This window comes from Hypomesus nipponensis, chromosome 5 (genome assembly GCF_054491055.1).
Source record: "Hypomesus nipponensis isolate SF chromosome 5, ASM5449105v1, whole genome shotgun sequence".
NCBI lineage: Eukaryota > Metazoa > Chordata > Actinopteri > Osmeriformes > Osmeridae > Hypomesus > Hypomesus nipponensis.
In genome coordinates this window covers 3,298,385-3,325,000 of record NC_140365.1, presented here as the reverse complement: position 1 = coordinate 3,325,000, position 26,616 = coordinate 3,298,385, and the positions used below count along the sequence as shown (strand labels likewise).

At 50.1% G+C, this 26,616-nt stretch overlaps 2 protein-coding genes across 3 annotated transcripts in view; both read right to left on the bottom strand.

Moving 5' to 3' along the window:
- Positions 1-12,564, bottom strand: part of LOC146287814 (ephrin-B3-like) — a 24,559-nt gene extending 11,995 nt beyond the window's left edge. For both annotated transcript variants that reach the window (XM_084698759.1, XM_084698760.1), the window contains exons 1-2: positions 11,607-12,564; positions 1,534-1,829 (exon numbers count right to left, since the gene is read on the bottom strand). In XM_084698759.1, coding sequence (XP_084554885.1) covers positions 1,534-1,829; positions 11,607-11,755 — 445 coding nt within the window. In that variant the 5' untranslated portion in view covers positions 11,756-12,564. The remainder of the gene's footprint in view (positions 1-1,533; positions 1,830-11,606) is intronic.
- A 577-nt stretch (positions 12,565-13,141) lies between these two features.
- gigyf1b (GRB10 interacting GYF protein 1b) lies at positions 13,142-26,507 on the bottom strand. The gene is made up of 25 exons (XM_084698765.1): positions 26,376-26,507; positions 25,105-25,502; positions 24,904-24,968; positions 24,209-24,338; positions 23,956-24,051; positions 23,426-23,540; positions 23,236-23,341; positions 22,646-22,866; positions 22,259-22,473; positions 21,905-22,040; positions 21,659-21,817; positions 21,271-21,422; positions 20,898-21,174; positions 20,606-20,805; positions 19,963-20,060; positions 19,585-19,685; positions 19,362-19,432; positions 19,102-19,236; positions 18,661-18,858; positions 18,361-18,536; positions 18,040-18,200; positions 17,527-17,765; positions 17,205-17,313; positions 14,254-17,085; positions 13,142-13,956 (listed from the first exon to the last, which is right to left on the bottom strand). The coding sequence occupies exons 3-24, from the start codon at positions 24,936-24,938 to the stop codon at positions 17,018-17,020; spliced, it is 3,198 nt and encodes a 1,065-aa protein (XP_084554891.1). The 5' UTR covers positions 24,939-24,968; positions 25,105-25,502; positions 26,376-26,507; the 3' UTR covers positions 13,142-13,956; positions 14,254-17,017.
- Between the last annotated feature and the right edge of the window lie 109 nt (positions 26,508-26,616).

The window sequence follows — 26,616 nt, the reverse complement described above, 5'->3', positions numbered from 1 at the left end:
CTCTCTCTCTCTCTCTCTCTCTCTCTCTCTCTCTCTCTCTCTCTCAGCTGTCTCCTCTTCTCTATCATTTCCTTTTAACTTTGATAAATAATCCAAAGCGCTGCTGAATTATTAACCTCGATAAACAGCACTTGCTGATGCACTATGACACTACAAAATTCACTCTCATTCACACACAGACATACTTGCACACCAATTAACACACTCACGCACATTCTCACGCTCACAGTCATAGACTCTCTCTCTCTCTTACACACACACACGCACACACACACGCACACACACAGATACAGCAAGATCCGTCTCTCATGCCAATACACAGCTTACTGTATTTCAACAGTTTCACAATCAAAACATGCTCACACACACACAGACACACACATGGACAGACACACACATCCACAGACACACACGCATGAACACACATATGGACACACACACACACACACACAGAGACACACACATGGACACAACGAGCAGATTGCAAGCAGACCAAACGGACAGATCGCTCAGGGAGGTGAATTATTTAGAGTGTTTGTTTTGTGTGACGTGATTGCAGTGTTCTGTCTGCTTCTCATATGTATCAGGTTGTTAGTGTGTGTGTGTGTGTGTGTGTGTGTGGTGGGGGGGTCATCCCCTTGGGAGATGTAAGAGTGATCAAGCCCCTCTACTCTGTTCCTGAGGGACCACACACCACACACACCTCTCCCCACATGCTCTAACACGACACACACACCTCACCACACACTCTAACAACACAACACTAGATCTATACACCAGTCTGAAAGCTCTACGGGCTAACACAGTCTGCAGGGTCCTTGACCAGGGCTAAGAATGAACGCAGCAGCAAAACTCAGTCCACCCTCGACAAGAGGATCCGCAAAGCATCTCCCCGTCACCCAAACGAGCACAAAGTACAAACACCGACACACACTTCTGCCCTTGTGTGTTGGACAGGGCTGGGGGGGGTGAGGCTGGGGGGGTGTCAGACAGCTTGGCGGCAGGGCCTGTGTCCTGGTGGGCTAGGGTCATCCCTCCAGAGTGCCCTTGAGCTCTCCACTGCATATTACAGCCAATTAAACACTGCTGCTTAAACCAGACCGCCATGTTTATGCAAATATGCAAAACTCGGGCCGATGAGCAAATTCCCTGTCCTCTCTCTATCTCTCTCCCTCTCTCCCTCTCTCCTCCTTTCTTTCTCCGCCTCTCACTTCCTCCCTCTCTGCTGTGTGCTCGCTCACTTGCTTTGACTGTCCTCCAAGTCATTACTGGCATATTGAAAAAATTAGCAAATGCCAAGATAGGTTAATTAGTTGTTATTTCCCTGAGGTCATTTACATATATACACACATATACACACCCACACACCCGCACTCACACCCTTCCATCTAGCATCTGTCATCAGGGTGCTGATATAAAATATCTTACATTTTGAAAAAGTACAAAACACACACATCCAGTAGCTGTAAAAATAAAGGTCCATCTTCCATTTTGAAAATGTACCCCCCCACACACTCACACACACACACTCACCGATGATGTAGTAGTCCTGGAGGCTCTTGAACTCGTGTCCCCAGAGGTTGGGGGAGAACTCCTGGAACTTGATGGTGAAGCGCATGTCGCTGGCGGGCTTGTCGCAGGTGAGCAGCAGGTTGGGGGGGCCCATGACCTCGCAGCGGTCGGCCTGCTCGCGCGTGGACACCAGGTACAGCTTGTAGAACTCGTACTCGTTGGGAGCCCGGGGCCCCGCTGGGCTGGACGAGGGGCAAATCAGGTCCAGACGGTCTCCTATCTGGGGGTAGAGCACGTAGCCCCGGTCATCCCCGAACCTGCCAGGGAGAGATACGGGGGAGAGAGAGGGAGAGAGAGGGAGAGAGGTAGGGAGAGAAAGAATAGAGAGTGGGAGAGAGAAAGAGAGAGTGGGAGAGAGGTGAGGAAGGTATCCATAGAAACTAGTGATTGATAGTGTGGTATTTACCCCTCTGTCTGTCTGACGCCTTGTGTGAGGACTCTCCTATATTCATGGCATCATTCACAGACTCGCCCACACGGCCTCGGGAGGCAGGAGATGTGATAGAACAGGTGTGTGTGTGTGTGTGTGTCTTTGTGTGTATGTACTTGGTGTGTGTGTGCACATGCATGTGTGGTTGTGAGGAAGACTCTAGTCTATGTGTGCCTTTGCATGTGTCTTGACATGGTGTGTGTGTGTGTGTGTGTGTGTATGTGTGGTATTGTCTGTGTGATTTATGTGAGCGCACATGCGTGTGTGCGCGTTAGGATGAATGACTTTGTAAGTCTGTGCATGTGTGTATTGGTGTGGTGTGTGTGTCTGACTGTGTGTGTTGGTGTGCAGTGTGTGTGTTCCAGAGTGTGTGTGGTGTGTCGTGGTAAGAAGGGCTCTCTCCTCTGAGACCCCTTCAGTGATAACACACATTATTCCATCATTCAGGAGTCCCTTATTGAAACTGTTCCTGGACTGAATACAGATCAGACCTCATGGAGATATCACTTTCAGCAGCGTTAACCAGACCAGACCACAATCCTCTCTGCAGAGAGGAGATGAGACGAGAGGAGAAGATAGGAGAGAAAGAAATTCAAACTCAGCAGGCCAGCAGTGATGGGTGGATGAGGTCTACAGAGGGATGATGCTGGATGAGGTCTGGACCACTTCTTAAGACTGGGAAGACCAAGCAGTGGAGTTCTATATAGAATGATGTCGTTGGATGAGGTTTGGATGAAGTCTACTGGGATGACGCTGGTCTGTTTGCATTCAAAGTGGCAGCAGCTAGCAGCAGAGCATAATGTTTTAAAACACATTTTCATGGACAACTAATCCCTGTAAATGTAACGCTAATCCGCAGCAAGGATTCACACTAATAATCCTTGGGTCAATTATGCAGCTATGGTTTATGTTTTTGTTTCTAACACGACTTCTCAGACCTCGGGGATTTGGCCGGTGGTCTTTATAGTGTGGCCGGACCTCCACTGTGAATTCCGTCTAATTCCTGCTAAACCCCATGGCTTACAGAGGACGCCTTCAATTTACTGGGAATTCACGGACCCGTCCAAACCCCCCTTTCTCACACACACACACACACGCACACACACACACACACACACACACACTCTACACACACCTGGGATCCCTACGAGCCAGAACCACAAGGTCATCTGAGTGTCACAAAAATGTCAACCCCCCTTCCCCCCACCCCAAATTAGCCCCCCCCCCTCCTCGTTCCCCAGTGGCCCCCTAACACCACTGTGCCCCCTTTCCCCCTCCCCAGCCCTCCCCCCTCCTCGTTCCCCAGTGGCCCCCTAACACCACTGTGCCCCCTTTCCCCCTCCCCAGCCCTCCCCCCCTCCCCTGCCCTCCCCCAGCAGGAAGGCTTGGAGGACGAGGGTTTAGAGCGCTTCAGTCGGCCTCTCCTCCGTTTATCTCCCTCCTCCCCGAGAGCCTGCTGACATTTGATCACAGAGAAAGAACGCCATCGCCCCTCCACCTCCACCATGCTGCTCTCTCCCCGCCTCCACCTCCACCATGCTGCTCTCTCCCTGCCTCCACCTCCACCATGCTGCTCTCTCCCCGCCTCCACCATGCTGCTCTCTCCCTGCCTCCACCTCCACCATGCTGCTCTCTCCCTGCCTCCACCATGCTGCTCTCTCCCTGCCTCCACCTCCACCATGCTGCTCTCTCCCTGCCTCCACCTCCACCATGCTGCTCTCTCCCTGCCTCCACCATGCTGCTCTCTCCCCGCCTCCACCATGCTGCTCTCTCCCTGCCTCCACCTCCACCATGCTGCTCTCTCCCTGCCTCCACCATGCTGCTCTCTCCCCGCCTCCACCATGCTGCTCTCTGCCTGCCTCCACCTCCACCATGCTGCTCTCTCCCTGCCTCCACCTCCACCATGCTGCTCTCTCCCTGCCTCCACCATGCTGCTCTCTCCCCGCCTCCACCATGCTGCTCTCTCCCCCCCTCCACCTCCACCATGCTGCTCTCTCCCCACCTCCACCATGCTGCTCTCTCCCTGCCTCCACCTCCACCATGCTGCTCTCTCCCTGCCTCCACCTCCACCATGCTGCTCTCTCCCCCCCTCCACCTCCACCATGCTGCTCTCTCCCCACCTCCACCATGCTGCTCTCTCCCTGCCTCCACCTCCACCATGCTGCTCTCTCCCCACCTCCACCATGCTGCTCTCTCCCTGCCTCCACCTCCACCATGCTGCTCTCTCCCCCCTCCACCTCCACCATGCTGCTCTCTCCCCCCTCCACCTCCACCATGCTGCTCTCTCCCTGCCTCCACCTCCACCATGCTGCTCTCTCCCCGCCTCCACCATGCTGCTCTCTCCTTCCCTCATCTTTCCTCCTCCCTCCTTCACTTAAACCAAGACGACCTGTGATCAGAAATAATACTGCAGGGAAACGATAACATCTCAATTACAGCAGAGCTTAGTGCAGAGCAGAGATATCTGCTGAGGATCCCCTGGTCTCCTTCATCTGTGCCTCGGTATCTCCACAGATCTCTCTTTCTCTCTCCTTCCTAATGTCACCGTTCCCATGACGGACCCTTCAAGTGGCCAATCAGGCGTGTGTGTCTGTGACATTTCAACACATGTGACATAACTGATTAGGGGGAGAGAGGCAGCGCTGCCAGATGCCAGTCACAACTGAAGCCAGACTCACATCGTCAAACTACAGCCTAGAGCATCAAACAGCCACGAGGTTGCCCCGGGTCAGCGGGGTCAACACCTAACTTGGAGCTTATTGTTTTGATACACAAAGTTTGGCTTTGAGGGCAGAAAAAGACCTGGTAAGAGGCAAAAAATGTCAAGGTTCGGAATTTCAAATAGAACAACATTCAGGTGAAATTCAGATCCCCAAAATACGATCAGGAATTTGAGCCAAAGAAATTTGAGGTGAAAAATATTGAGCCGAACAAATTCAGATTGCAACATCCGGGTTACCAAGGAAAGGTAAGGCAGTGGAGTACCCATATTAAGTATTCAACGCCAAATTTAAAACATTATCACTGATTTTCTTCCATATAGCGCACTATTAGGATCCCATAAACCCTTCTTTCCTTTGAAAATTCGGTCTTAAAAACAGTCTTTTCAATTTGTTTAGTATTGCTACTTTGTCAGCATCGATGAAAACAAGAATGTGGTGTTTCGGTTGGTCCCATTCATAAATGATGCATCATGATTGCAGATGTAATCTCCACTATAAATATCCCATGTATTCTGGTCAAAATGAATCTGTCTCGGGAGTGCTTAAACTCCTGAGACAGCGGAGGGCAACTTTGACTTCACATTTCAATCTGTGAACCCGCGGTTTGTGTATTACAGAGACACATTCAACACTATTATCTGAATGTTTGTGTGTGTTTGTTCATGTCGCACAATGTTGTGCTGTACCAGAATTTTCTACTTGTACCTCTTGAAAACAAGTCTGTCTTCAACCTCCTTCCTCTTCTGGTAGTCTATAAGAGAGGAGCTGTTGCTGTCTGTTTTATTTACAGCTTTGTTACCGACCTGTTTCACCATCTCTGGATATACACCCCACTAGACACGAATGTGAATGAAACTCTCTCTCCTGCTTTCTGTCTCAGTGGTCAGGCTGGAAGTGTGTGTGTGAGAGAGTGTGTGTGTGTTTGTATGTGTGTGTGTGGTAGGGGTGACCATTCATGCTGCAGGCTCTAAATCCCTCCCCAGCACCAGAGCGTGCTCTGCAGGTTCTCTGTGGGCACGTACCAGGAAGCACCAGGTACCCTCCAGCTCTCAGCCAGCTCACCCCACCAGTACGACACACACACACACAAACATGGTGCGTTTGTGAATGTGTCTGCAGGTTTGTGTGTGTGTGTGTCTGCATCTGATCGGTCCTACGCAACCTTCCAGTACTTCCTCAGCTTAGAGTGCAACCTCAAACGGCTGTCCTGGTCTGATTGGACCCGACCACCCAACCTGATTGGATGGGACCAGTACCCACCACCATTGTTTGATTGGACCAGTCCAGTCCCTGCCCACCTGGGCATGGCAGTGCTGCTTTGAAACAGAACCAGGCTTCTGGTCACATGAGAGTAGAATGCAATCCCGCGCCTCAGCTAACTAGCTAGAGCTAGCCTAGCTGAATTCGCGGGACGTTTTCTGCCTGGCAACCCGACATTCGTAAAGGTCACAATGGCAGTCGATCAGTCCCCTGAGAAGACACAGCCAGCCGCCCAGAGCAGTGCGAGGACAGGGGGAGGCTGGGAACACAGAGCCCAAAGCCAGACCGGCTAAGTGAGTGCTGCTCCATGTGAAGAGCCCCCTAAGTGTATCTCTGAGCTGGTATCAGTGTTGGTTAATGAGCTAAGGGCTGACAGATAGCAGGCACATTCCTGGATGCTGACTCACAGGGCATCGAAAAACGGCTCCTGACTTAGACCCGACGTGACAGCAGAGTCATCGAATGCTCCCGTGGGGACAAACACTTCAACAAAGGTCAGTCTTTTGGAGCGGGAGGTCGGAAACGTTGAAGCTGGGAGGCTTGGCGTCGGGATTTGGGGAGCACAGGTGGTCTCAGGTGGGCGGGTCGCTCTGGGGGTCTCCTCCTGGGGGTCTCCTCCTGGGGGTCTCCTCCTGGGGGTCTCCTCCTGGGGGTCTCTTCCTGGAGGTCTCTTCCTGGGGGTCTCCTCCTGGGGGTCTCCTCCTGGGGGTCTCTTCCTGGGGGTCTCTTCCTGGGGGTCTCCTCCTGGGGGTCTCTTCCTGGGGGTCTCTTCCTGGGGGTCTCCTCCTGGGGGTCTCTTCCTGGGGGTCTCTCCCTGGGGGTCTCCTCCTGGGGGTCTCCTCCTGGGGGTCTCTTCCTGGAGGTCTCCTCCTGGAGGTCTCTTCCTGGGGGTCTCTTCCTGGGGGTCTCTTCCTGGAGGTCTCTTCCTGGGGGTCTCCTCCTGGAGGTCTCTTCCTGGGGGTCTCCTCCTGGGGGTCTCTCCCTGGGGGTCTCCTCCTGGGGGTCTCTTCCTGGGGGTCTCCTCCTGGGGGTCTCCTCCTGGGGGTCTCTCCCTGGGGGTCTCTTCCTGGGGGTCTCCTCCTGGAGGTCTCTTCCTAGGGGTCTCCTCCTGGAGGTCTCTTCCTGGGGGTCTCCTCGCTAACCCAACTCCACATTAAAAACCAAACGTCAATGAAGGAATCACAATGCTGATTACTGTAAATATGGACTACAAATATCTTTCAGTGGACAAGAACAGGTAGTACTTAGACAGAAAGAGAGACAGAGAGAGACAGAGAGAAATGCACAGAGGAGAAAGACAGATGGACAGAGAGAGAGATGGACAGAGAGAGATGGAAACCGATAGTCACAGAAGGAGAAAGTAGGAGAGAAAATAGAAGAAACCACCTCCCTGCTCCCTTCTCTTGCACTTTGCGATGGCTCCAGTCATCACACATACATTATTTAATATTTTGAGAGAAGCAAATTCATGAGGGGCCATAGATGACATACAATAAATCTGAGACAAGGAAGGAAATAGGGCTAGCTGTGTTCAAGGGCAAACGATGCTCAATTAGGTGCATGTAGGAAGGGGAATGTGGCCCTTGTTTGTTAAAACAACTACACGTCCTTGGCCAGATCTATTTGTTCATGTCTGTTCTCCCTGCTGACACGGCGGTTTGGACCCCATGGCCTTCTTCTTTCTACGCTCACCAATTACCCACAATGCTCCACAAAGCAAGCATACAGAAATATTATTCATGCCACTTAACCTTTATAAGAGAGATGCAGAGAGGAAAGGGGCAGAGGAGAGAGGAGAGGCAGAGAAATAAGAGAGAGAGGAAGAACAAGCAGGAAATAAGATCAAAAAATGCATGAAGGATCAAAGAAGCAGAAGAAATTCATACAACCATGCCCGCTGACGGGAACAGCAGAACTTTCCGTTGTGTCGTTGTTCTCCGCCTCACAGTGAAACCATCATCAGTGCCGCCCTTAAGACTGCAATTACTCTATTCAACACAGCTCACTGTCATGCCCTGCCAAGGCTTCGATAGCCTGCCAGGGACACACCTTTGAAATTGAAATGGATGTTCAAACGACAAGGATGGTGAAGAGATTCAGCCAGACATCCTGGCAGGCACTTTGGTGGCTGTGTGAAGCAATGAGCGCTGATGTGATGCCGTACGTGGGCTTGATCCATCATCAGAACGTACACAAGCGAACGGCGAAGCAGATCGGCTGCTTTATATCACAAATCATTAATTGGATTTCCTGTCAACTTTGACCTCACTCTCTCCCACAACCCATAGATACTCGAGAACTCTGGTTCATCTCAGTTACTTACATTCTCCTGCCCCCAAGTCTTCCTTTCCAGAAGCGCACATATACAATTATTTATACAAACATTACCCTGCTCCAAAATATGAAAACATCACAGAGGAGGTTGTGTGTGTGGGTGGGTCTGGTTATGTGCCTGAAAATGAAAATGTCTCCACCTGAGAATGATGAGAAGTTCACTCAGAGCATGTTTGCACTGTGAATGAGTCATCTCTGCATCTCAATATTAATTGAGCCAAGATGTCAACTATGTTACATTGCTCAAACTGAGTGTTTGATGAAGATGGCGCATGATCCAGAGAGAAAAAAGGAGAGAAGGAGGGGGAGAGAGAGAGTAATCCCCACACAGACTGCTTTGTTGCCTGACAGTGGACTGCTCCACTCCAGTGGTTTATTGGGAGTGTGTTGTGTTGAAGGATTATCCACCCTCACGCTTCCACCCCTAATCTGAGGTCAAGTGGTACGGCCTGTTTTGGAGCCATTTCCAAAGTCACTTTCGGGAGTCCGCAGAAACTTGTGTGGACGTTTGGTCTGGCTGACGGCATACCTTGGCTGGTTGGCAGGCAGGTTGGCCCATGGCGGGCGGCGCACAGGGCATGGGGCCCACGGTACCTGCCCTCCACCATGTTTAGTCTCCATACTTCAATTTAGTCTGTCTGTTTGTTAAATATTTAGTTTAAGAAAATCCATGCTACTAACACATAAGCAGTCAGGCCCTTAAATACAGTAGACAGTATAACACACACACACACACACACACTCACCTACACACACACACTCACCTACACACACACACTCACCTACACACACACACACACACCTACACACACACTGTTGCCCTGGTCTATCAATGCCTTCAGAGGACACGGTCTAAATTGTTCCCAAGATAAACCAACACGATTTTGTAAACAACTTTGTCCAGACATCAAGAGACTGGTAAAACACACAACTCGACACAACACCCCCAAACTGTGCAACACATTCCTGAGAGTCGGCTTTGCGCCAGGGAGGGCTCTCTCCTGCTGGGGCAGGAGTGGTCAGGGTGGTAGGAGGTGCTGGAGGATGGGAAGAGCGGAAAAGCGTAACACCAAACCCAGAGTTCATTAAACTGTCTCCCCACAACCCTCCCCACAGACCCAATCTCCGCTTCTTTTGTCTTCGTCCCAATCTTGAAAAACGTTTTAATCGAAAACGCTTAGCCCAGTTAACCAGGCTTTTATCTTTAGCCAATTAGCGGGCAGTTTATTAAATATTGAACAGGCTGTTAGGATTAATTTTTAATGCACATTTGGGGGGCAGAGAGTTGTAGAACAACACACCCTGGAGCGACGGACATGGACAGTCTGCCTTCAGTAACGCTCACTGTCCTCTTTAACAAGCCTACCAGACACAGCTGGGCAAGTCAGCACCGCCCCATTATACTAACCCAGCACACTCAAACTCCACTAGTATGACACAGCTAGACAAGTCAGCACAGCCCCATTATGCTAACCCAGCACACTCAAACTCCACTAGTATGACACACCTAGACAAGTCAGCACCGCCCCATTATGCTAACCCAGCACACTCAAACTCCACTAGTATGACACAGCTAGACAAGTCGGCACAGCCCCATTCTACTAACCCAACACACTCAAACTCCGCTAGCATTGTCAGTATAGCACCGTCATAGAATGCTAACCCAACACACTCAAAATTCCAGTGTAATCAGCACCACCCAAACACACTCAAACTCCACAAGGATGAGAGATTTGTTAGTCAGCACCGTCCCAACATTCAAACCCAACGCACTCATCCACGAGCATCCAACTCCCCTTCCCTTGCCCACAACCTGAGGTGTGTCACAGAAAGGTGCTTTGTAAACAAAAGCCCAAAGGTCTCTGTCACCTTGGTTACAGTGAGTAGTTTGTGAAAAAGAACAATTTACCTGATTGTTCAGTTCACCTCAATTAGTGAGTGCTAGCTCTGCTTCACATGACACATATTTAGAAACCTAATCCTTTTCTAGCTTCATTGTATGTGTGAGTGTACAAATAGAAGTAGGCCTATGATTTTTCTCTTCAGCTAATCTACATGGATCACTTGAAGTCCAGTCAAGCATAAGTCGACATTTTATGATACATCTTATGTATGTATGCGTGTATGTGTGTGTGTGAGTGTATGAGTGGGGGCGCGTGTGAATGACCTATGACTGAAGAAGCGCTGTTCAATAAAGCGCGGGTAAGCATTTGACCTTTTAAACATATTGGAAGCAGATTTGATTCCATTCGCATGAGAGAAACCTCATGCTCTTTCACTCTCCGACTTCTCAACTGATACGACTCTATTTAAACCTTAATGCTGTCAGGCCTTTACAGTAATGTTCCCTCTCCAAAGTTGCACAGCAATTTTAACCCAAGACAAATCGGCCCGTGGGTTTGATCTTCAAATCAAATCACTCGGTTCTCACAAATGTATTCATACAATATGTTTTATAGTATGCGTAGCGTATAGGGTTCCTCCAAATTCCTGATCCCAGTGAAGGGAAACGCTTCAACTTCGATATAAAAATGGAAGCCAGTATGTAGCCTGCAGAGTTGGATAAATCCAGGCCAAATTCTCGTCCGTTTCATCATGTCCCCCTCGCGTGGATTCCAAACTCAGCGGGAATCTTGCACGCGGCGGGAGGGGGGCTCAAACACACAGACTGCACGCACGCGACCCTTTATGAGCAGGCAGTCATGCGTGAAGACCACCCCTCTCTCACACAACCAGGGACAAAATAACCGTTTGCCAAAAACACTGGCATTCCCACGCTTAACATCATCGAAACGTTTGTTGGCCCAGAATAGGACATGGTCAAAAATTTCCCAAAATTTCCGGCCATTGACTTGGCTAGACCTACTAAAACCAGCCAACGCCAACTGATCATCTGTTGAATGTTATGGCTTTTTGACGAGACTGCAGTCTTCCTGGACAGACCAGCACTGCCAGTCCCTCACAACACAGCAACAAGTATCCTATAGGGACAAACCATGTTAGTCACAACAGGGCATCAATTGTATATGGGCTGAAAGCTTAACAATTTTGTTACGGAGACTTGAAACAGGCAAATAGACCGGTTGTACAACCGGAGTAGCGGGTGGCATGCTCCACTACCAAAATAGCATCGGTGGCCGGAGTCCTCTGACAGTTGGCTTCGGGTGGCTAGGACAAGGTTTGACATTAGTTGGAGCGATACGGGAAACCGATCATGTTTAATTTGAGGCATAACTTAAGGTCGAAATCAAGTAATATGAAACATGGTTTTATCTTAAGCCACTCACCTTTTGTTTAATGAATTCCAATAAATAGGCTCCATGTTGGCTGCCGATACACCCATTAAATCCACAAGGAAGATCATTAGAAATCCTAATGTATTACAGCCGTCCGTTGGTGCAAAAGCAGTCCATGCCCCTCGACTCTCTGCTGCCATGATACCCCAAAAGAGGGAACGGAGATCCGTTCAGACAAAGAATCACTGTGGAGACTGCGAGCGAAGTTTACCAAATCCCTCGGAGCGCAAAGCTATAACGTGACTTCGCCAACCACATGCGGGGAAACGTCCACAAATCTACGGGGAACATTCACGGTACTGGCGTGGATGAGAGGTTATAGAACGTGCTGTTTTAAGGCACAGCTAAATGTAGACTCTCGTTTGCGTATCCAAGAAGACTCATTATCCAGTTCTGTTTCGATACGGCCACTGCCGTCGTCCCCTTTCAATCAGTGCACAACATCGAACAATGAGCAGACACGTAACCTTAAGCGTTCGTATTAAATAGACATCCCTTTTCCATACTCAAATAGTCAACCTCATCTTATAAAGTGTCCGACCGACCACTTGCTCTGTACCTGTATGTTGCTCTACACTTAATGCATTGTTCCCTGTTAGCGCATTGGATGATGTCCATTCAAATGACAGAAGTTGAACTGAGCGCCGTTCCGTGCTTACGAAGACACGGTTGACGCTCCTCGGTGACCGGCGTGCTATCACGGCTGTCTCCAAAAGCTACGCTGCTTTATTCTCATCGGCTCTCCATAGCATACAAACACCCGTCTCAGCGCAACTGCACGCTACAATGGCACCATATTGGCACGAGCGATGCCCAACTTCTAGTAAACTTCAAAAAGAACAGGCTGCGAGGCGACTCTCGTTATTTTCTCAGACAAACGTCAACTTATTGTCGTTTACCCGTTTGTTTAGAGAGTTGGGGCAGAGCGGCTCTGGGCATCTTCTCTCTACGCTCCATCCGTCCTGACAGAGAATGCACTCCGGAGCGTGAGACAGGGCGAGAGGGAGGAGGGGGCTGTATGGGGTTCTGAGACGGGAGGCACATTCGATGAGTCAGAGAGAGAGAGAGAGAGAGAGAGAGAGAGAGAGAGAGAGAGAGAGGGGGGGGGGGGGGGGTGATTTCTTTCTTTTCTTTTGGTGATAAAATAAAGATCCAACTCCACCAACAGTCTAGTAGGTTATGGCAACAATGCTGCTGAAATGTCCATATAAAATGCATCAACGGAAAATATTTTTTACGGTTTAGATCAATATGGCGCTCATGTACTTTGAAGCTTTAAAACTTTCGCTTGTTGTCTATTGATTTGTCAGTGGCGCCACTATTTTACGACGTCCTAGTCTCCACTTAGTGGGGAAGTACAAATCTTAGTTCAATGTTCAGTAAAACAAGATTGCAGCTACACCGTCCCCAAGTGGACGAGATCCATTACTACAGTATTTAAAAAAAATTAATCCGTCCATCCTAACAAAAGGTGACTCATATCCTAACACATCAGATGTTCAAACGTTTGGAAACAGTCGCGCACATTTAACATTTCACACCATTTTATTTATTTGTTAATTCTACACTTCTCTTTTTTAAAGCAAAACTATTTACATTGTTCATTCACATTTCAGTTGTAAAAGGGGCAAAGTGTCTAACTAGACAGCAGACACCTCGATGTTGATTTTAAATTTCCAGATGTATTTTCACCAATTACTTTTTTTTGTGAAGAAAAATGAACTAATCTTCCCACACAAATAGTCTCTTTTACAATGTTCTATTAAAGGATGATTGGGCGATGGTCCTTGTGGACAGCTTTATGTACAACTTAAGGCAAGAAAAAAATCCAATAATGTGTCAAATCAACTATCAACCACAAAAAATGAACAGAGTTCAGTATTTACAATCAGGAGAAGAAACTTGACAACCAGATATTTACACAGGTATGAGCTTGCATGTAAGTGTGTGTATGTGGACATTGGATGAATGTACGAGTGCTTTAAAATAACAGTGTGTGTGTGTGTGTGTGTGTGTGTATCTGTGTGTCGTCAAGAGTCCTATCCCCTGGTATTAGTTGATCAGCCTGGATTAGTCTCTCGTTGCCGGTGCAAATCCAGCGCTGAAGCAACGGCTGTGCCAAGGAATCGCCTCCTGCTCTATCCTGCTCCGCTCCTCTCCTCCCTGGAGCCCACGAGGAGCAACCCAGCCTCTCAGTCCAGCAGGAGGCTCCCAGCCACAGCCTCCAGTCCCCAGCCTCCAGTCCCCTGCCTCTCCAGGGGCACCCCGCAGCCTCCAGTCCCAGTTATCCAGGGGTCTGCGGCCGGCACCAAGACATCGTCCAGTCCTTACAGGTAGAGTCCTGTAGAGGAGAGGATATTATTAACAACCCATTACTGTGCAGCTCCAGGGCTAAGTGCCCCCAGGGGCTTATCAGAAGGATCTGTCCAGACGTGAGGATAAGTGGCCGACTTCATTAACTGGACAAGTCCTGAGGAACCCAATCATTTCTAATCTACACTCCCGGTAACGGCTACTAATTAGGCCGTCTGATGAAATCAGTTATCCGGCTCCTCCCTGGGGATAAACCATCCTGGATGGAGATCCCGATCGCAGTTACACGGTAAAAATGGTGGAAACAAGGAGTTTGGCGTCTAACCTGGGTGGTGAGGCCTGGGCGTGGCCTGGGCGGTCGAAGGAAGGACCGTCCGGTCTGACTGCACACTCAGGACAGCGTCTCGTCCACCGCTCTCGTAACGCGACCAAGAAAAGATGGTCCCCGAGGAGTGACGTCCTGTTGGAGAGCACGTAGAATGCAGGCCCACCAACATGTCCATTTCAGCACAAGCACTTCATCTTACGATGTGATGGATGCTTGAACAAAATCAGGAGAAAAACCAAAAACTAAACCGTCAAGGCTGAACTGAGGACTTGAGCCCTTCTATGGTCCAGTGTCCAGTAGCTGTGGAGGATTTCCAAACTGATTTCAAATTCCGTCACATACATTACAAAAATATGTTTTTCTATTTCCTTCTCAAACAGATTTTTTGAATCCTTTTACAGTGATCTGTCCACGATCAACGAGCCTGCATAGGGAACCCTACACCAACGGCTGACCAGTCACTGCGTTTAGAGGTCGAGGATGGTGTGATTTCTAGTCTTTTCAAATCAAGCCTGGGAAGAGATGAGGAGAAGCCTCTGTCCCTTCCTTTGTCACTCCCGCATCTCTCCTGGGAATCTCCATGTGAAACTAACAGAACCACATAACATCTTGAGAGGAAAAAAAAAAAATAGTACATTGTCTTTTTTTGTTGTTAATTCCCATAATTTTTTTTTCGTAGCAGTTTTCTTTTTTTTTGTAAAAAAAAATATAATCCAGACGTAGTTTGAATAAAAATGGTTCAAGCGAGGATTGTTTCTGTTTGCAGGTGAAGTACCAACTCATTCCGCACGCCTCCATTCCCCCGGATCATTGAAGTCGCAAACCACACATTAACAAATATAGAAAACACAGACCAGTACTTGATTTGAGAACTACTGCTACAATTTTTCCTTGACAGTCGTAGAACCTTGGTATTATGTTTTCAGTGAGTCTGTCACGTGCGCGCACACGTGCAAGATAAAATGGCTGCCAATTTGTTAGATTTCCATTTTTCGGATGCTCAGAGATGTTCTTCTGATTCCAAGGCATCTGACAAGGCAGTGTGTTGAGCTTCATGCAGGTCTGTTACATGTACAGTATTTCACGTTCAGGGAATATTTCTTCCCTCTTAGTCTCCTCAAATCCTTTTAGAACAACTCGTTTGAAGTGTCAATGAACTGTTCTACATTTCTTTCATTTTTGGAATACATTCATTTTTTTTTCTTTTTCTTGTAAAGAGAAAAAAAAAAAAAAAAAAAAAAAAAAAGTTCAAAGAAGAACAATTACTGTAGAGGCAGACACACAATATGAACAACATACAATAATGTAGCAGCCTCAAAAGTGCTCCATATACCAAGTCCAAATACTTTTCACTTTGTTTAGAAGTCATTCAAACATTCGATTCAGACATACAAAAAAAAAAACAAAAAAAAAAAGAGCTACTCTCAGAGTTCAGAATTCACACGCTTGCCGTGGCCAATCGCCCGCAAGACAACAGGTAACACAGACCAAAACACTGACACGAAGGTACAAGGCAACAACATGCCCTTGGGGAGGGGGGGGGGAGGGTTCTCTCGGCTCCGCAACCACAACAAAGAGAACGAAGAGGTAAGGTGACAGGGCACTCTTACCGAGAGCGAAAGATTTTTCGGGAGAGGGCCTGAACTGCCTGAATACACCAGAGGGGGGGGTGGGGGAGTGGGTCTACCTTTCATCCCTAAGTCTGCTTCCAGACAGCCTCCCAGAGCGTCGCGGCACAGGGAGGACTGTGGAGGCAGTAAGCACCAATGACACGAGTGGAGGCCAGCAAACACTCAGGCGTAAACAGGATTTCCAAAGTAGACCTTCGACCAGGCATTTCCTGTGGGGGGGGCAGGCGGGAACGACAAAGCAAAATGGCCTCCGTCCTCAAACCTTTCATGAGCAGAACCGAACAGGACGCGCGTGCGCGCACACCGATTGGCTACCAATCATTCACTCTGACATGGGCAGAAATTGCATACATTCTTCACAAAGTAAAAAAAAAAAAAAAAGAAAGATAACAATGGATAAAAGTAAAAACATGGCCTTTTATGCATCTCTGTAAGCAATAAAAAATTGTGCAGGCTGTAAATCGGCCACACAAGGTACACTGGCGGTCACCGAGCGTCTCCACGACGACCACCCAACTAACTACTCCTTTGTTTTTCTAAGTGCAAACCTTCAAGTTTTTTTCTTTTCTTAATAAAATTCGGATTTGTTATAGCTTTACATTTTATATCGATTTAAAAAACAACAGTGTCTCTTTCAAAAAAGAATATACTCTCTAAAAAAAACTACCGTTGAATCCCCCCAGATCTTCACTGCGACTGTGGAGGAGCCCGCTTCAGACCGTGCTAAAGACCTGTCTGCTCGCGCATCCTCAAGTATAGATTCATATTTGTAGACATTATAAATGCAACATATGCACATTTTGCATCCTAAAAAGACAACAAACAAAAAACAAAACAAAAAAACATGGAGAAAAAAAAATATATATATATATAAACAGGCGAAACTTCATTTCAAATATTGAAATGCCCTGTTAGTAAAGTGCATTAGTTTCGTTTAAGGTGCTTAACTAAGTGCTGGAGGATCTCTCCTCCACCCTCTTTCTCCTCAGGGAGGGAGGGTGGAGGGGAACCTGCGTCACCTGCTTCTTTGCACGTGGGGGCAGAGTAGCTCAGCAGTGCACATTCGTCGTGTGTGTGTGTGTGTGTTCCAGGTGTAAGGCCTCAGGTGGATTCAGGTAGATACGGCTGGATCAGTAATCCTCCACGGTTTCCATCTCCCCCAGGTTCATCCTGTCTCCGGCTCCCAGGAACGAGTATCCTGAGGAGAGAGAAGAGAGCAGGGTTCAGCCTCCCGGAGAGGAAGAGAGGGAGGCTGGGGAGGTCCAAGGGGGCTGGGGAGAGAGAGGAGGGGGAGAGGAGGTCCAGGGTGCTGCCTACCTAGGATGCTGGGGTCAGAGTGGAGCATCATGCTTGATTTCTTCTTCATCTTCCCTCCTTGGCCGTCATATAGGCCTCCCTTCCCCATCTGAGCAGCCTGGAACATGGACTACACACACGCACAGCAGGAAGAGGTCGACAACACAGAGGTCAGTTATAAATCCGCAGTGGCTCCATGACTGGGAGGAGTAGGGACATCCCAGCGCCTGGGAGAGGGCTGGGGGTGCAGGCGGCTGGGGGGGAGAGGGCTGAGGGTGCAGGCGGCTGGGGGGAGAGGGCTGGGGGTGCAGGCGGCTGGGGGGGAGAGGGCTGAGGGCTTTACCTGCAGAGGAAAGTTGTTCATCGACAGGCCGGCGACTTCTTTTGAAAGCTGCTGCACCTGCTGCTGCTGCTGCTGTTGCTGCTGCTGTCTCTGGTGGTTGGCTTTCTGTTTGGCACGGCGCTCCAGGAACTGCTTGGCAAACTCTTTGGCTTCGACTGTGTCGCCCAGGTAGGAGCGGATGAAGTCATGAACCTCGTAGGGAGACTCCACCTCCTTCAGGTAGGCCACGATGGTGGCCACTGTCCAGGGACACACACACGGGTTAGACCAGGAGACATTGTGAGGGTGTGTGTACCATCCAGGGCGGAGGAGGAGCTGGTGGTGGAGGTGTTGAGGGCGTGTGTGAGGGCGTGTGTGCGTACCGTCCAGGGTGGAGGAGGAGCTGGTGGTGGAGGTGTTGAGGGCGTGTGTGAGGGCGTGTGTGAGGGCGTGTGTGAGGGCGTGTGTGAGGGCGTGTGTGAGGGCGTGTGTGAGGGCGTGTGTGAGGGCGTGTGTGAGGGCGTGTGTGCGTACCGTCCAGGGCAGAGGAGGAGCTGGTGGTGGAGGTGTTGAGGGCGTGCAGCATCTGCTCACACCAGGTGGTGAAGCCATCCTGAGGCTGCTTGATGCCCTGCAGCAGCTTCAGCAGCTTGTCCTCCTCCTCCGTGCGCTTCCTCCGCAGCATGTACTGCTCGCTGCAGCATCACACACACACACACGTTAATATGTACACACAGCATTCACACACACACACACACACCACACAAATCCTACTTTGTGGCACTCGTACAACCCCCCCCAAGCTCCACCCCCAACCCCCCCAAGCTCCACCCCCTCCTTCCCTCCCCCTCCTACCTGAGGGAGGGGCTGCTGCGGCTGTTCTTCATGCCCATGTTGCGGAGGCTGTTCTGGTTCTTCAGGGCCTCCTCCCAGACGCTCATGCCTCCAGTGCTGCCTTTGGCCTCCATGCCCCCGCCCGACCACATCCCCCCTCCGCCCTCGCCCCACTGGCCCATCGTCAGGCCTCCGTGCTGCGACACACACACACACACACACACACACACGTCAGTGCGGAACTTCACAACACCTAATCCACGACCCGAGTGTGGGCGTCTGAGAGCTTACGCGAGTATATTTGTGTGTGTGTGTCCTCACCCTGTCTCTCTGCTGCTGGGCCCTCTGCTGCTTCAGCAGTCTCTCCGTCTCCAGCTCCAGCAGACTGAGACTCTTCCCCGGCTTGGAGAGCCCTGAGGGGCCCCCGCCCCCGCCCCAGCCCCCCCCTGAGGGGCCACAGCCAGGGGCCTGGGTCTGCTGCAACAGCTTCATGATCAGCTCCTGCTGCTGGCGACACTGCTGGACACAAACAGAGAGAGAGAGAGAGACTACTTAGACTGATGGGGAGAGAGAGGGAGACTGCTTAGACTGATGGGGAGAGAGAGAGACTACTTAGGACTGATGGAGAGAAAAGAAGAGAGAGAGACTGCTGGACATGGAGACTACAGCCCCTCCTTCAGGGAGAGGCATGAATCTGGCTGGAAGACACACACACACACACAGCCTCACACACACACACAGCCTGACACACACTCCCAGTACCTGCTTCCGACGATACAGCTGCTCCTCTTCCTCCCTCCTCTTCTGCTCCTCCTGCTGCCTCCTCTTCTCCTCCCTCCTCTTCCTTTCCTCCTCCTCCCTCTTGGCCCTGAGTTCTGCCTCGCGCCTGTCCTGGAGCTGAGCACGAGCAGAGGCAGGGTTAGACGCAGAGGATGAGTCAGAATCAGTCAGTGGTTTACAGTCAGTAATGGGTAAGGATGGGGGAGAGGATGAGAATGAGGGTGTGGATGAGGATCTCCTACCTTCTGAAGCTGCTCCAGGGACGGCCCCTGAGTGGAGTTACTCATGGTTAAGTCCCAGAGGTTGGCCTCACCTGCGATGGACGACACACGCTCAAACCTCAAAACCAAAACTGGCGTTTGATGCTCAAAAGGAATGTAGGTGAGTGAGAGAAGAGTGTGTGTGTGTGTGTCTCTCTGAGATGTTCTCACACACACACACACACAGTGTTACTACTGGGTGTACCTGATGTTTGGGAGGCTGAGGTATGCATGTCCCACATGGACCCATTATCTGGAACCGACATTGACCTGTTCATCGAGGGCATCAGGCCAGACTCTCCACCCCTGCAGACAAACACACATCAGTATTCTACAAGTAGCTCCTAACACACACACACACACACACACACACACACACACACACACACACACACACACACACACACACACACACACACACACACACACACACACACACACACACACACACACACACACACACACACACACACACACACACACACACACACACACACACACACACACACACACACTGCAGTGTGTAGGGGAGAGAGCAGAGACAGACAGAGGGGGGGGGGGGGGGGGGGGGTGGGAGGGCTACCTGTTCATATGCTGGAACCTCATCTGGAGTTGCTGGTACAACGCTGCAGTAGCTGCCTGCTCCAACTGCTTCTTCAAAAGCTCCTGGTCCATGCTCCCCTGGACAGAGACAAGACATCGAATATTAGCGATGATATTGCAATATTTTGACAAAATTAATAATTTTGACGACAATGTAAAATTCAATCTTTTTTTTGCTGGTCCTTGTGTTGCTTGTGTTTTAAGATCACCGCCTGGCACCTTTGTGTTCACACACACGCACACAAACACTCTTTTTGTCCTGTCACATAAGGACCTCTGCATGAATTGTTCCATGTGAGGTCCATTTTGTCAAGTTGCAAGTACCATGTTATAACAACTGATTAAATTTGCACTACACATTTTGTACTTTGTAACAATAGCTGTTCTATCTAAATTGTTTTTGTTGTTTTCTAATGGGGCAAAAGAAAATCATTTTTTAATTATTTAAATGCAAACATATCGAGATATATATTGAATATCGCAAAAATGTACAATATCGAAATATCAATTTTTTGATATATCGCCCAGGCCAAGAGCTCCTACGCACAACCACTAACACTATAACACACGCACACAGACACCACTCACTCACACAGTAACACACACAGAGAGGTCTGACTCACAGAGGACGCCCGGGGTGGGGGGGGCTGTCGTACCAGCAGGGGCGGGGGGGAGGGGCCGGGGGAGAAGGGGACACGCCCCCACATCTTGATGACGTCGCCCAGGGGCTGGAAGCCCTCGTCACAGCCCCTCTTCACCAGCAGCGTCATGGTGAAGTAGCCCGCCTGGAACCACTCGCACATCTCCACCGTGGAGAAGGGCCCTGTGGACACCACCGGGGGGGGGCAGGGTTACATCAGCTGTATTACAGTGTGTGGGTGGGTGTGTGTGTGTAGTGTGTGTGTGTGTGTGTACCTTGGATCTCTCCCTGAGGGTCCTTGTAGAACCACTTCATGGCTGCCTCGCTGGAGAGGGGGAGGGCACTGGCGGAGAGGGGGAGGGCACTGGCGGAGAGGGGGAGGGTGTGTCCGGAGGGGTGGGAGTGGGAGTGGGGGGCCGTGTGGGTCGAGGGGTGGGAGTGGGCGGCGGGGTGGGGGTGAGAGGAGAGGTTTCGGGCATCCTGCAAGCCTTGAGTGAAGCACTCTTCCTCTAGAGAGGTGTCCTGGAGAGATGCGACCATCTTCTCAGCTTCCTGAGGGAGGTTAGGATAAGAACTGAGCATTTGACAGCAGACCCAGGAGATGGCAGGTTCAAATCCCCCTGTGAGACCTCAGTGTGGACTCCGTACCTGCTGCAGGTGCTTCATGCCCTCGTCCTCCTCTGCCTCCCCCCCCGCGCTGGAGGAGAGGAGAGACGCCGCGAAGGAAGGAGGAGGCAGGAGGCCGGAGGAGGTGGGGGGATCTGGGCTCAGCTGGGCACCACCGCCTGGAGATGAACCTCCTGCAGGAGAGAGACGAGGAGGAGAGAGAGGAGGAGCACAGAGAGGAGAAAAAGGAGGAGGAGAGGGGGAGGAGAGAGAGGGGGAGGAGAGAGAGGAGGAGTTGAGAGGAGGAGAGAGAGGAGGAGCAGAGACGAGAAGGAGGAGAGAAAAACAAACGGAGGCTCAGTCACCACAAACCCATCCTCTGATCTGCAGTGACAGTGACACCCAGGGGCCTTGAGGGGGGCCTGCGTACCGTGGTGGCTGATTTTGGGGGGCTGGGAGACGGACGCCAGGGCGGGCTCGGGGGCACATCGTCCAGGAGGAAGGTCCAGGCAGGGAGGGGCTGACAGCGCTGGGGGGGGGGGAGGGCTCCTGCGGGTGTCCTCTCCTTCACACACGTTTTTACTCTCTTCTGAGAGAGAGACATACAACATGTTATCAGAATGCTTTTGTATGGATTCTTATTCAGAGTGAGGGGAGTGTAGGTGTGGACTCTCACCTTTCTCTGAGAAGTTGTCCTTGCTTCCCTGACAGGCCTCGCCCTCCTCTTCAACCTCCTCCTCTTCCTCTTCCTCTTCCTCCAACGCCCCAAACTCCAGCTCCTGGTCTTCAGGAATGGCGTCCTTCAAACCCTTCTGCCAGGACACACGAGCAGAACACACACTGAGAACAGCTCCGCACACTGAGAACAGCTCCGCACACTGAGAACAGCTCCGCACACTGAGAACAGCTCCGCACACTGAGAACAGCTCCGCACACTGAGAACAGCTCCGCACACTGAGAACAGCTCCACACACTGAGAACAGCTCCACACACGCACAGCAGTGCAGAACATCCCCTCCCCCCCCCTTACCTTAATACACATGAAGGCTCCAGAGGCGTCGAAGGTTCCCATCTCTCCGTCCTCCTCGTCGGTGCACCACTCAGGGAGGCCGTCCCTGTCGTCCTCCCCCCCCTCGCTGCCCCGGCGCCTGCGCCCCCCCCCGCCCCCCTCGCCCTCACGGAAGTCAAACTCGAACTTCCGCCGGCCGCCGTGGTCCCGCCAGCCGGCCGAGCGAGGGCCTCCGTCTGGAGGTGCGAGAACACGTTACACACACACACACAACACGCGTCTTACACTCCAACCCTGTTACTGGACAACTACCGTCCTTTGTGTCTGTGAGTGTATGTGTGCATGTGTATATGTGTGTGTGTGTGTGTGTATACAGATGTGTGTGTGTGTGTGCACGCATGTTCGTACCATCACGTCTGGACCCGGCGATCCTCCAGTTCCCCCCTGGCTCCGCCCCCTCCTCCTCCTCCTCCTGCTGTTGCTGCAGCTGCAGCTGCTGCTCCTCCCTCAGGCTGCGCCAGTTGTCGCTGTCGGCGCGCCCAAACTCCTTCCTGCCCAGCGGACACGCCTCCTCGAAGGCAGGGCGCACCATCTCGCGCCTGATTGGCTTCTCAAAGCGCCGCTCACCTCTGACAGGACGAAGGTAGGCGGAGTCAGAAGTGGGCGTGTGTGGTGTGTCATGTCAGGTCTTAGGTGGAATATCGGAAGGTTTAGGCAACATCTCAACGTTGTAATTTTAGATTTCATGGGACCAGCAGTAACTCGTCACAGACATTGAATGAGCTAAAAGCTAATGGGAGCCAACCATCGCTCCATCAAACAGACAAAAGACCAGGGTCAAACAATATGTTGCAAAATGATAGGCCAAATGTATTTTGCCATCCACTGTAACGCATAAAGCAAAAGTGCAAAAAACGAAAAGGCAAAAACGCTGAGGCTCCTAGGTAATGAACTCCTTCGTACAGAGCTCCTAGTAATGTAACAGGAAGTGAGGTCACCTGTCTTCCCAGCTCTGGCTGCGATGCACCTCTCGGCCGCGTCCAAATCCCACCTCCCCCTCCTCGGGTCCTCTTTGGTAGAACGCACCATCGCCCCTTCCTCGTCCTGTGATCACACACACAGCTCAACACCTGCTCTACTAGACCTTACACATGTCGATCCCATTGGACGGCGCGAACATGACCTCACCTCTGCCTCCTCGAATGCCTCCGCGGCCCCTGGCCACGCCCACAGGGGCGGCCCCGCCTCCTTTTCCCATGAGCCTCAGCACGGCTACGCTGTTCACAGACATGGAGAAGTTCCTCTGGAGGGGAGCAACACAGAGGTTAGGAACTACAACACAGGAAGGACAGAGTGGGACAGACAGTGAAAGTGTTGATTAGAGTGAGGTTCAGGGTGAGGTTCAGGGTGAGGTTCAGGGTGAGGTTGAGGGTTCAGGGTGAGGTTGAGGGCTCAGGGTGAGGAGGGCTCAGGGTGAGGAGGGCTCAGGGTGAGGAGGGCTCAGGGTGAGGAGGGCTCAGGGTGAGGAGGGCTCAGGGTGAGGAGGGCTCAGGGTGAGGAGGGCTCAGGGTGAGGACGGCTCAGGGTGAGGAGGGCTCAGGGTGAGGAGGGCTCAGGGTGAGGAGGGCTCAGGGTGAGGAGGGCTCAGGGTGAGGAGGGCTCAGGGTGAGGAGGGTTCAGGGTGAGGAGGGTTCAGGGTGAGGAGGGCTCAGGGTTACCTGTTCCTCCTCTGTGAGAGCGACCAGAGCCAGCGGCTGCACAGGCTCATCCTGCAGGATCGCAGCAAACTCCTTATCCTGCATGTCCTCTGGGACCTGCACACACACACAATGTTATACCTCACACACACACACACAGGCTGAGTCTGTTTCTAACTAAACACAATCTGAGAGAGATGTATGAAACTAATACCTGGTGTCTACAAAGCAGGCCGACTTTTTATTAAAAAGCCCTCGTTGTCCGGCAGCTTACCTTGTTATCTTTGATATAAAGTGCTAGCATCTCCTCGCGGCCATAGCGGTAATCGGCCAGCTTGGACTTTGGCATTGCTGGAGAGGTAGGGGGGGAGGTCATGTGGCCCCCTCGGGATAGTGCACGAAGCCTGAGAGAACCACAACAACAAGCATTAGAAACCACTAAATATGATGTAAATTAGGGGTGTTGGATAGAATTGATTCACATTTGAATCGCAATTCAGTCTTCTAGCGATTCACATCAATTCACAAATGTAAAAGAATAAGAGTTTTTTTTACTTGTTTTGTTGTAATGTTATTTTTATGTTGATTAAAAATCTCCCCAAATGACCCCTAGAATCGATTCGAATTGAATTGTGAGGTACCAAAAGATTCCCACCCCTATTGTAAATCCAACCCAACAACGTCCAGAAGAGCTGGTAAGTCGAGCGCATGGGGGTGGATGTGATGTGTACAGGATAGGTCGTAGCTCAGTGGGATGGATTCAGCTAAGTGGTTAGAGCATTTGACTGCAGACCAAGAAGTCGCAGGTTCAAATTCCCCACTGTGGGTCGCTTTGGATAAAAGTGTCTGGATAAAAGTGTCTGCTAAATGAATACATTACTGGGGGCCAACAGTGAAGACACCTATTGTGTTTCTACCTTTTCTTATTATTATCATTATAAATTGTTATTTATGTAAAAATGAACTCACCATTCTGGGCCGAAGTTTAGAGTCTCTGCAGTCATACTCCTGTTTTGCCCAGGAGCTCAAGGCTTCTGTTGATGCAAGAAGGGCACTTTCATCACATCAAACACACAGCAAATACACTGCTTTCACCATCCACAAACTAGTAGCTGGAAATTCCACAAAATCAACCGATTCAGAGAGTAGATTTTAAACTTAAGTTCTTACCTTGTTGAAAGGATAGGACCAGTGTGGTCCTGATAAGATGTTAGGTTAAAGGCTACTTGGTTGTTCTGTGTGCAGTGGTTTAGAGTCGGTGGGCTCTGGTCACAATTTAGCAACGAAGAGCTGATAGCTGCCAGGTTCAGAATAAAGGAAGTGGGAATGGTGTCGGTGGAATGGCGAAATGTTGTACGCTCCCTAAATCAAACGGGAACTAAGACTAGCACCAATAATTTTAATGATCGCGGTAAGATGACTTGATCATGATATTGACGGTGAGGCAGAGGTGTCTACGAGACATGCACGGGAAGAGAACAGGAACTTTTTTCCAACTCCACTTCTCTCGATCCGTCCCCTGCCTGCGTTGTTTGGAATAGTATCTCTTCCTCCTCTCTTGCAAATACCTGTGAATGGAATGGAGGCGTTTTAAGATTCAAAATGTATCATTTCGTTGCTCGTGTCATTCAAAACTAGTCTTGCTTGCTAGACAGTGAACTGAATTAAATGTCGTTCCACAAGTTGCATGAAATAAAAGCGTTATATTTTCAAAGATATGGTGGGGGAAATTTCTTAAATTTAGGCTAACGTTCGTTAACCTCCTATACAATCAAGCAATGGATTTAGCTTGCCGTAAACAGCAAGCTAGCAACATTTTTCATAAATAACGTTAGCTCACCACTATCGCATTCCCAATCCCGTTAGAAGTGCAAGCTTTTAATGTCCAAAATATATATTAAAAAGTAATTACACGGTTAAGATAAATTTGCCAACATAATGCCATCATACAGCCAACTAACAAAACAATATATGGCTGGTTAGCTTCTATGCTGCACAAGCGAACAGCTCAAGAGCTCTCTAACTATAACGTGGACGCGTGTACAAAAAAAAATCCACAGCGACACAAATATTTTGATTGGCTTAGTTCATTAACATAACACTTAACATGGAATGCGGAGATTTTGAGAAAACGATTTACGGGACCACTTTCTTCATGTACCAGTTCTAGCCATCCCGCTACCGTACGGGCCCCGAGACCTAAACAACACGCACAGCCGCTGCTGCAGCAGCACTATTCCGTAACTTCAGCCCGATGTTTTGGCCTTGACAACACTGACTGTCTACAGCGAGCTAAGTAGCCAAGTTAGCTGGCAATGATGGCTACACAGCGCATGGTTATTCTTACAACAACATACATTAAGAAGCATCTAGCGACCAAGCAAACATATTAACGTCCCTTTCAATCAACATAATAGCAAAATATTTCTTTAGCATCTTACCTTTCGTTGTAGACGTATCACACTAGCTAGCCAGCTATGTAGCCAGCTAGCCAGCTGCAACCTCGCTAGGCGGTAGATGCAATTTTTGTTGTTGATTAAATTGAAAAGTAGCTCAATTCAATTTTGTATAACATAGGCATGTATTTCTCTACAACCCATGTATTTCCAAGTTCTCTCTTGCAACAGTATTGTACAGATCTTCAATCAACCACGTTTGATTAATTGTATTTTCTACAGACCA

What these genes read in the sequence shown, in the direction of transcription:
- gigyf1b (XM_084698765.1), bottom strand. Translation starts at nt 24,938, where the DNA reads ATGACTGCAGAGACTCTAAACTTCGGCCCAGAATG. An exon ending in CTAAACTTCGGCCCAGAATG is followed by an intron (nt 24,339 to 24,903) that starts GTGAGTTCATTT and finishes TGGTTCTCTCAG; the next exon opens with GCTTCGTGCACTATCCCGAG. An exon ending in CTCCTCCTCTGCCCTGGACG is followed by an intron (nt 17,766 to 18,039) that starts GTACGCACACAC and finishes GTCCCTGGACAG; the next exon opens with TGGCCACCATCGTGGCCTAC.